The 10,926-nt window shown below is 35.3% G+C and overlaps 2 protein-coding genes across 2 annotated transcripts; both read right to left on the bottom strand.

The window, feature by feature from the left end:
- Positions 1–2,127: 2,127 nt before the first annotated feature.
- Positions 2,128–6,388, bottom strand: LOC106708406. The gene is made up of 5 exons (XM_014499902.2): positions 6,357–6,388; positions 3,695–3,803; positions 2,844–3,038; positions 2,613–2,766; positions 2,128–2,536 (listed from the first exon to the last, which is right to left on the bottom strand). Exons 2-5 carry the CDS (start codon positions 3,773–3,775, stop codon positions 2,442–2,444), a joined length of 525 nt encoding a protein of 174 aa, XP_014355388.2. The 5' UTR covers positions 3,776–3,803; positions 6,357–6,388; the 3' UTR covers positions 2,128–2,441.
- A 1,143-nt stretch (positions 6,389–7,531) lies between these two features.
- Positions 7,532–10,458, bottom strand: LOC106708447. The gene is made up of 4 exons (XM_014499966.2): positions 10,233–10,458; positions 8,374–8,541; positions 8,107–8,266; positions 7,532–7,781 (listed from the first exon to the last, which is right to left on the bottom strand). Exons 1-4 carry the CDS (start codon positions 10,323–10,325, stop codon positions 7,651–7,653), a joined length of 552 nt encoding a protein of 183 aa, XP_014355452.2. The 5' UTR covers positions 10,326–10,458; the 3' UTR covers positions 7,532–7,650.
- Between the last annotated feature and the right edge of the window lie 468 nt (positions 10,459–10,926).

Genomic DNA, 10,926 nt, shown 5'->3' with positions numbered 1-10,926 from the left:
TTCTGCGCAGCGACTCGCGCGAAGTTAAGAGCCGTTATCTGAAAACAACTGTACCACTCAACGTCTTTGAAAGTGACAACACATAAATTGAAACTAATTGTGTATACATATATAGTGGAGCTTGTGGACAAGGCGTAATAAAATACTAAGGCAATGTAAATATTTATTTATTTTCTTATTATTTGTATACATAATGGCATCATTTCTAAACAATTCTTAAAATATGACAACATTCAGAATAAATCTAGACTTACTTATGTTAAATCAATGTATATAAAATATTTAAAGCAGACATTTTTGTAAATGGTGACCTTTTATAAACATCATTATCTTGGTTTTAACAATTTTATATGCGAAATTATGGCACAGTTTTTTTTTTAAATTATGCCTTTAAAACAAGAAAATGTTCTTTAAATTAAAGTTATTTTGTTGACATGAAGTTGAATATAGTTATTCACATATTGGAAATGTTTTTTGGGCGAATATAAAGTTAAAATTAACAAAGATCTAAATTTAAAAAAGTAAGGTGCTGCTAAAATCTGTTTCCTCACTTTAGGAACTTTTTATATATATTTTTTTTTACTTTTAGCTTTATACTATATTACTAGATCCCATTTTAAAATAACAAGTCTGAATTTTTTTTATTTTTAAACACCAAATTCGAAAAATAGTAGCACTAAAAAAGGCGGGAATACAAAAGTTGTCGAGCAATATTAAACTGTCTTAAATCTAGTATTATCCTTATCGTAAACACTTAATAATCTAGAAACATCTACAACAACGAATACATTACGTTGCAAATAAGAATTTTCCAGAACATGCGCCACCATATTGTGACGTCATAACTGTCAAATATTAAAAACGTAGGGACAGTTGAAATCTTTTTAACATATTTTTTTTATTTCTACGCTCCGAATTTAAACAAAGTAATTTTTTGTAGCGATTTTTAAATAATTCCTATTTGAAACGTATTGTATTTAAACAACATCGCATTTTTGTAAAGCGTCCAAAAATACCTACAATAAACTTGTTGCGGCGCAAAATTTTTTAAAAAGCACAATAAATGCAAAATATTTGGCAAAACTACATTCATAAGACTTTTATTTTTATTTAATAAAAAAATGTAAATATTTTTTCAACATTTTCATAAAAACAAAATAAAAATTTAGATAGTCTAAACCAAAATCATAGCACCCTTAGAGATTATAGTTTTGTTCTTTAAAATACAAAAATAAAAAAAGAAATCACGTATAAAACATATTGTACGAAATTGTACTGTAATTGTTTGGAACTTTGTACTGTAATATTGGAATTACAAGCCGTTTTAGTAAAGTCCGTAACAAACTGAAGGCCATCATCAGCAGGCAGGAATCACCTTTCTTATCCTAAATATACAATTTCTGACATTTTATTATAATAATAATAATAGCCTTTATTCAGATAGATACATACATAGTTACATATTGTTTAATAGTTACATTTCTTTATTTCTTATACTATCTGTGTGCCCGTTTCGGACATAGGCCTCTTCCAACTTCCTCCATTCTTCTCTTTGTATTGCCGTTCTGGTCCAAGTATGTCCTGCTACTGCCCTTATTTCGTCAACCCATCTTTTTACTGGTCTCCCGCGCTTCCTTTTGCCACTTTTAGGGTACCAGAAGTTAATTGATTTACTCCATTTGTCTGGGCCGCGCATAATGTGTCCGGCCCACCTCCATTTAAATTGTTTTATAATCGTGGTTATATTTGTTAATCCTGTTATTTTTGTTATAGTTGTATTTTTAATTTTATCAATTTTTCTAACATTTAGCATACTTCTCTCCATAGATCTTTGACATTTTATTATAACATCAATAATCCACTGGGTCATATGTCAAAAATATATAAATAAATATGATGTGTGTATATTGTCAGACAAGGATATCTAAAGTGGTGAAAGCGGCGCTGCTGTCGCGGTTGGTTCTTTCAGAATATATAACTCAGTTTAAAACATATTGTTATCTCTGATTTGTCAAATATAATGACAGTGATGACGACATGTTTTATACAGAGATGTTACACAAAAGAACGTAGAAAATTACATAAAAGAAAAAAGTTCATGGCAACTTCATAAAAAGGATGTTGCGACATTTCAGACGTTGTCAGGAGGGCGCTAGTGAGCTGTCATAATTTAGTTTCACTTATGCCCATCGCGTCAGATAGCGTTGTCGGTGTGTATACAAAAATAGTGATCTGTAGTCTCGTCAATGTTACCATTCAAGAAGAAAACTGAATAAAACTTCTGTAACGCTGCTGGCAACACTATTGCGATGAAGTCCAAATGTGGCAACGCTACCAATATCTGGCTGTCACATCTGGTGGGTTGGGGTTATGGGGAGAATGTGGTGAACTCAAATAAGGTATTGCCGGTGGGGGGTCTGTGGGAGGTCGATGCGAGGCAGTCAGTAGTCGTGCTTGGGGGGTCCCTGCATGTCGCTGCCGGAGCGCAGCACCAGGTAGTAGCTGTGCACGCAGAGGATGCAGTACCCCACCGTGCCTGCAACACGCAACACACGAGGTGACACACGCGGCCGGATGCAGGCGAGGGGAAGTGCGGGGAGGGGACCACTCACCGAAGAACAGGGTCCCCTCGAGGAAGGCGAGGAAGATGTCGGAGCCGGAGCCGTGCGGGCGCGAGGCGGCGGCCGACACCAGCACGAACAGCAGCGCGCCCGCCCACAGCACGCACATCACCAGCGCCCACACGCGCACCACCAACATCTTGCGCTGAACAACACGATACGTTCTCACCGCCATCCACACAACGAAACTACCTTCCAAATACGATCATAGTAAATAGTGACCTTATGCACGGCGTATATGAGCGTGAGGGCGAGCGCGACGTGCACCAGACTGAAGCAGGCGACGACGATTGCGGCGGAGGCCAGTCGCAAGTACACGCCCTCCTCGTCACCCTCTCCCCCCGCCTGCCCCCCCGCCTGCCCCCACGCGCTGCCCGCAGTCGCCGCGCACACGCACACGATCGCCAGCGACGCCATCTGCGTCACAATGCACTCCACATGCATTACTACATCATACATATTGAATAAGCTGACTCTCTCGACCACAAACATGATATCCTGGATACCAATCTCGGTCGGTTTGACGAGTGTAAAGCATATCCTAGAGGGAGATAGTGATTTTAAAGTCTTAAGATAAGACACGTGATAAGAATCTTTTTTAATACTTTTAATTTTAACAGTGGTAGATCCCGCGACAACAATATTTGTTGGGTGCACGAATTGGCCGAGTCGACCGGTGAAATACCACGACCACTCAGAACACAGACGTGAAGTGGAAGCAATTCCGCGTTTCGTCTGATGAGTGTGGTCCCGGAGGCCTAATTTTAGTCCTCTTTCCCTTCCCACCCTTTTCCTGTTAGGAAAGGATGGGAAGGGAAAGTGGATTTGGCGGAAGAGGGGACGCATAGGAAGGGGAAATATCCTTTTTCTTTGCGTCCCTTTCTCCGTTGATTAAAGGTAGGCAACGCATCTGCATTTGCGGATGTCTATGGGCAACGGTCGCCTCGCTATTGCAGCGAATACTGATGGCTGTTTGCTTGTTTGCCATCTTTTGATATAAAAAAAAAATACTTCTATGCTGCTATTATTTAAAGCAAAATCCTACAGAATGATTTTAGGTAAATCGTACTGACCAGATGTAGATATCCTATGACCTTGGAGCCGAGCTCGAGACCCATGCACCAGCAGAACTTGGTGATGTACGGCATACCCATATTCGCACCTGTCACTTGCTCGTTACCACTGGAAACAGAGATGAATTTTATTTAGTTAGAAACCTGATTTGATACATCTAAAAAAGGTTCAAATTTAGACAATAATATTAAAATATAATTTTTTATTAGTCTGTTTAATTGATACACATCTGAAATTTTATGTCGGATTGTCACTAATAATATACGCTGGAGAATAAAGTTATATCATACAGTTTAAAACACCTTTTGTAGATAGATATTCCATATGGAGATAATACGAACAATATTGAATGTAACTATTCAACACAACCTGTAGGACTTGTTCATACTACAGCGAGTAAAAACCGGGCGCCGCCACAACCGGCATTATTATTATAAGATGTAATAAGAAATAGTAGTCCTAACTTGTGATGTCTAAGTCCTTAATGTCCGAAACAATAAAATGGAGACTATTGACAGTGAAGTGAAAATGAAAACAGAACGGAGATATAATCGAGCTTAATTAATGATAATCCGCACCCTTATCCACCTTAAAGTTGGTACAGACTAAAATGTATAGTTTGATAACTTTTCAAACAACAAGCTTTGGAAACATATCTAGCAAGTGACGAAAAAGTGACCATAAATTCACCGTAAACTCGATGACAACATTAACAATCACTACTTATCATTTTTTTTATAATTAACCAAACAGTACAAAAAGTAAACTAGGTACTATAACGCGCTCTGAGATTTTTTAAAGACAACATTTATCAACGGATAAGTCATTAGATATTTCGAGACACGTATAAACAATAACTTACGAGGTTCCGTTCGGCAACATGCTTCCCTCGACTTCGAGACTACGACTGACAATAGAATACGCTGTGTGATTACGGAGCTAAATTAAAACACCACGTTTTTGCCTCACCACAACGGGAATCGTTATCAAGGCACAGGCCACAGGCTCAAGGGATTCACTTGTATTATTTACACACTTTAAGTTAATTTTTGTACCTTTCCTTTGCCACCGTTATCTTACACGGAAAGAACGAGAAGGGTAAGTGCCTTCTTCGACACATCCTCGGGATCCACACAGGAAAGGATACATAGGTAGGCAAAATATCCTTACGGTGCTTCCCCTCCTCTGTCGATAGAATGTAGACAATGCAACTGCAATTGTGTATCTCTATGGGCAGTAATCTTCGCTATTTCGGCGAATTCAGGTGGCCGCTTCTTGCTTTGCTAACTTTTGAAATAAAAAAGTAATACAAGACAAGAGTTGATATTTCTTATCTCTTTGCGGCCTTGGACATTATCACCAGTTATCTCAATACAAATTAGTATTAAACTATTGTAATTGGAATGAACAAACCAAGTCATCGGAGGAAAAAGTTACAACTTAAGTATCTTATGAGATATAACTCTTTTCGTTGAAAAATATTCATCTCAATACAATAAACATAATAGTAAAATGCTTGTGTTTTGTACCACACGGTGGCGGGCGGATGGACTGGTGTAAAAACCAGTGGGCAGTCAAGGACACCTCCTCACCCTGTTCACATTGACAACAAACTGTAATAAGTTATTATAATGTGCTATCTACACAAAAATACTCTATAATATATTGGTTGGTTAACAAAAATTATATATATTTGAACTATTATGATACATTATCAATGTTACAACAAACACATTATCAATTTTAATAGAAATAACTTCTTTTTTCATACATTTAATAAGATTGGAAACACACAGATGATAAAAGGACAGCTTGGACATAGATAATTTTTTTTTAAATTCAATATTAAATACATTTTTTCTTTTTTAAATATAGTATAAGAAAAATATATTGTGTTAGGACGGAAGGACTCTTTCCGTCCTAATAAGTAGCCTTTGTGTTCTATGTGTCCTATGTTCTACATCTGTACCAAATTTCATCAAGATCCATTGAGCCGTTCCGTTGATACCTTCTACCAAACATCTATCTATCCCTTCGCTTAAATAATATTAGTAAGATAATTTCATAAGTTTACCCGAGATAACTCAAACATTTTAGTTTTACAAAGGTAATATTGCATTTTAGAAATTTATTACTAACTAATTGTAATTGCTTTTAGAATATTGTCCCTTTATTTTACATTAGAATGTTTTGTTTTCATTCATGTAACATAGTAGCTAATTCCCAATGAATAATGTTACATGAGTAACAAAGCCTTACTTGTTAACAAATCAGACCTAAATTCAGATTGTGTGCCTCTAATGAAGTTTCAGGAGATGTTTATCAGGTGTAACTGAACCCATTGAAATTTATAGTCCAAATATGCACTATATAGTGTTTAAGGTTGAAATATACATTATTGACGGTCGAATTAGGATAGTAATATCGAGTAAGGATAGTAATATTTAAATAACATACTTAGACATGTTTACCACTTTTAAGAAATAACTCTTGTATTGAAATACAATGTGAATTCTTCATTAACATTGGTATGAATAAAAATATCTGTCAAGGTTACGCTTCAATTTGATTTCCATTAAATTATAGTAGTTTTTTTTTGCAAAATGTCAATTTACAAATATTTTTGAGATTTATTGGTGACAAATAAAGATATAAACGTACCTGTTAATATTATATCCAACTGGAACTTGAATTACTTAAAAAATTATTAACACTCAATACATATATCCAACAAGTTTTTATTGTTCAAATATTTTTTGAAGACTGACAGAATTGACTTTAAGCTAGAAAAAACATGTTTTGCATCCTTGTTTTTTCAAGGAATTAAGCGTATGAGCGTATAAAAATGTAAAAGCACCAAACAAATTATAGTTTTACGTCATCTGACGTCATCTGCTGACTTAAAAATTAAAAATCAATGGCTACGTTCCGTTTTACCCTTTAATTTTGAGAACATTCTGAATAAAGTATTCTCTTTCTATTAAATGGCCTTATGCGGTTTGCCCAACAGCTCAGATATGCGTTTTGCGTTTGCAGCTAACATAAAGTTGGTGTCTTTTTATATTTAAAACTAATAAATGAGAATAAAATAAATTTCATGGCACAATGATAGTTAATGATTTACCAAAAGGACCAATAAAACATGTTTTTTTTATTTGATGAATGATAATTTAAAAAATATTCAGACATATTAAAAGTAATACTAAAATAGGTAGTTAAAATTGCGAAGTATTAATGAAACAAAATATTCTTATAATACGTTTATTTATAAAATTAAATAACAAGTAAGAACCTTCATAAACAACAATTGTTTCAGGCAAAAAGAGATTTAAAATTAACCACAGCCGTTATACATTTCCAATCTACAATCTATCTAACCAGTAAATCAAATTCATCAACGAAGATATTGCAAGATGCCGAACTTTCACATTATGATAACTGTTGTGATACAATCATTGCTATTATAAATAATATTTTACTGTTAATTAAAATCTACAAAATATATCATACGATCTAGTCGTATGATATATTTTACAAATATTTTTTTATCTACTGAGTTAAGACTTCTGGACATTTATTTATTTATTTATTTTTTTATTTATTTAATCACGCCAACAGCATACATGTTGAATGGAAACATATTAAAAGTTCACTGATACATTTTGGATAACATGTATACCAATTAAAGGCATGTACAAATAACATCGGACACATGTGTAATTCTTACTAACTACTTATATTATTACTAATTTGTATAATTTGTTTTTAAATGAGGTCAAACCATCATTGAATATATCGATATCGGAGCTGTTTATGACGTTATACTCGTTACATTGGACACTTCACTAGTCTGATGAAACACAACAGTATAATATTTAGTTCTAATGCATTGAATACAGTGAGATCTTGGCATTTCTCTTTGCGCCAGCATTCACATCACGACCTCTCCACCGCTTCACGCAGCAGGTTCGGAGGTGTTCACTGCCTTGTAGAGGCGCGCCGAGTGCTGGAATCTCTGCTCGTCCTCCTCGTACATGATCTGCTTGTGCCGGCTATGCACTATCACTATGCAGTACACCGACACACCTGCAACATACATATGACTTGAATGTACTGAAACTGAAATTACAAATCTACACATAAATTTTGCTTTTAGAATGAAATAGTTGTCGCGTGAGATTCTGTTCTCACGCAATTAAAAAAAATTGATTAGTAGCCTATGTCTATCCAGACTATGTTCTACATCTATGCAAAATTTCATCGAGATTCGTTTAGCCGTTCTGGAGACACCTTCAAACAAACATCCATCCATCCATACATCTATCCATCAAAACAATGTAACAGAGGGAGTATTTCTAGTCTGTCAATTCTCTTTATGAAGTATTTTCATAGTAATCATTATTTTACTCACAAGCTCTCATGAGATGCACGAAGATGATGACGGCCTCGACACCCAGCATCTCCCCGGAGTCCTGCAGGATGAGGCTGATGCCAGTCAGACACATCACGAAGAAAATCGCAGTGAGGATGCCCGTCACGATCGTCCACGGTAACGTAAGCGACGCCAACTTCTGAAAAGTAATGCAATGATCTCCTTTACCGCTACAATATGTCATGGCAAATAAATTTCTATTTTACACAGACTCACTAGAGCGGGATTAACATATAAAATTTTAACCTTATACGCTGCTATGATGAGCAGCAAGGAGCAGAGGAGGTGCACGCCGCTGACGGCCGCCGCGGTGACATAGAGGGCATGTTTATTCGCGGAGATGGCGCCCTCTCGGCCCAGCGGCGCTAGCGTCACCAGCAAACAGTACGCTGTCAGCTCCAGGAGCGCCCATACCTGGACACAAAGGAATGCTAGTTCAACGGGAATACTGGAGAAAAGAGAAAACGTCAGCAAATATCAAGATGCTAACTTTTTAGTAGGCGAGGAGTGTATAAAAGTAAAAGAGTAAATTATAAATAAGCCTCTTTTCATTTGTGATCTCCTAAATTTATCTCATCTAGAACCCGAATTTTTATTCGCAAGCAATAAAGATAAGGCAACAGTTACTATGAAGCGGCTGTAAAGATTAAACTGAGTGCGCCAAGGCCGTGACGTAATAGGTTATATTTGTTTGGTAACCACGAGAAAAATAGGCAACAGGCACGCATGCTTCATTACTGACTACTATCGGACAAATAGTACAGTGCCATCCAAACTTTAAGGCGGTTTGCAATTTTACATGATATACTGCGTAGGTCAAAATTTTAGGATGGACGCGTGTTTACAGAAGCTGGGTACACCTCTTCGCGCGCTTTCCTTTATCCACAGTAACCTGCTCAAACATGCGCTCGAAGCCAACCATGAGCTGCCATAAAGTTTGTATCTTGTAACAACGTTTGCACTGACAAAGTTAGAAAGAATGCTCATATAAATTGTTTACTGATGACATACTCAATTACTATAGAAGTATACATATTTTCATCCCTTACATTATCTTTGACAAAACAGAAACAACAATACGTGTTCAGTGCAGAAGTACATACGTATCCGAACTCTTTGGTGGAAATAGATTAAACATTCTGCCATAGAGGTGGCATACTGGCCACTAAGAACCTTTGCCTTTTTTAGTTATGGAGAAAGGTAGACGAAAAATAAGAGAATCGCGCGGGAAGTTAACAACGAGATATAGTATAAAATAGAGTTTGGTGGATTTTGAATGTAAGTACGTAAATAGTTTTAATATAAGAAATTACCAACAAAATAAAAGCATTTTGGCTGCCGTACTGCTGTTTTCAATTCACACAATACGTATTAATACAAATGTCACGACAGTCGAAACCGATTAACTGTTTACGTTGCAGCCAGTGAAATAGCTCAACTGTTTAACTATTTCTAATTTTAATATTTACGTGGAGCGAAACATTATTTTAAAACTAGTATAGCAAAAACAGAAACATCGGATTATTTATAATTTTTTGGCATCGTAAACTATAGTTAGCTAGTTAGCATAGGTTGGAAGTAAATTAAAATATCTGTCATAACGAATGAAAATAGAATAAAAATAATATGTAAAAAGCATCGATAAATATAAATATGAATTTAAAAAAAATACATTACGCATAGAGTTTTGTTGCTTGTAATTAGCATATATTACAAAGACGTAATACCTAATATGAAATGTTTGTATTATTTTTATTGGATCTCACTCTCGCAATTTTATTGTTTCTTAAACGTTTTTGTACATACACATTACACACATAACAAATAACAATTAATAATCATGCCGTTTGCTCGCAAATATCAATTATTTGTTTAATACACCTTAGCGCAGATTTTCCTCATACTTGGGGACGAAGAAAAACATAGAATTTAACATGTACCAACATTCTCTGATTTGTCGTATTATACATACCAAATTGATTACTCTGTATATTTATTTATTATAGTTTTTATTAAGATATAACTTATCAAAAAGATCTTTAAAACAACAATCATTTAACAATGAAACTATCCGATCAAAATGTCCTGATAAAGATAATACTTACTGTATACGTATAAGCAATGATTAGCGTTCCCGTGTGCAGACTGACGCAGTAGCAACATTTGTTTACCATGGGAACACCCATGTTGTGCAACATGTAACACTACAATAGAAACACATTCGTCTATTTGTGCACTATGACGTCAGAGAGAGACTGGTACATCGTGTAGTACGTACATTCGACAAAGCGCGCTTCTATCGACTGAGCCGACGACGCTAATATTCTTATCAATGCTATCTACTTTAAGATAAACAACAATTTATTACTTGCATTACAATGTACTTGTTTTGATGACTTAATTTACAATATTTTTATCACACTTCTTTACAATGTCAGTGTTAATTCAAGCGATTATTAGACGAAGAATCAATTGGAACCTCTTGCTGACTAAATGTTTCTGTGTAATGAGCAATTCACATATCAAATGGTATTTAATTCTCGGTGTGATGACGTCATTACCAGACATTCAATTAGGCATAACCTTAGATCAGTGATTCTCAACCTTTTTTTTTTGTTGCGGCACATATTTAACGATTTCAAAATTTGGCGGCACACAAAGAAAAAGATAAAAATTATTTACTTACCACAACACACTGCATAAATAGTTTATCAACTGTATAAAATTAATTGTATCTATATAACATTTCTAGACGCTAATTTTTTTTTCAACTATTTTTCTGTCATTGTTCTTTTATGC

The sequence above is a fragment of the Papilio machaon genome, chromosome 14 (assembly GCF_912999745.1).
Source record: "Papilio machaon chromosome 14, ilPapMach1.1, whole genome shotgun sequence".
Lineage (NCBI taxonomy): Eukaryota > Metazoa > Arthropoda > Insecta > Lepidoptera > Papilionidae > Papilio > Papilio machaon.
The sequence above is the reverse complement of the archived record's forward strand: the minus strand, read 5'-3'. Positions and strand labels throughout refer to the sequence as shown.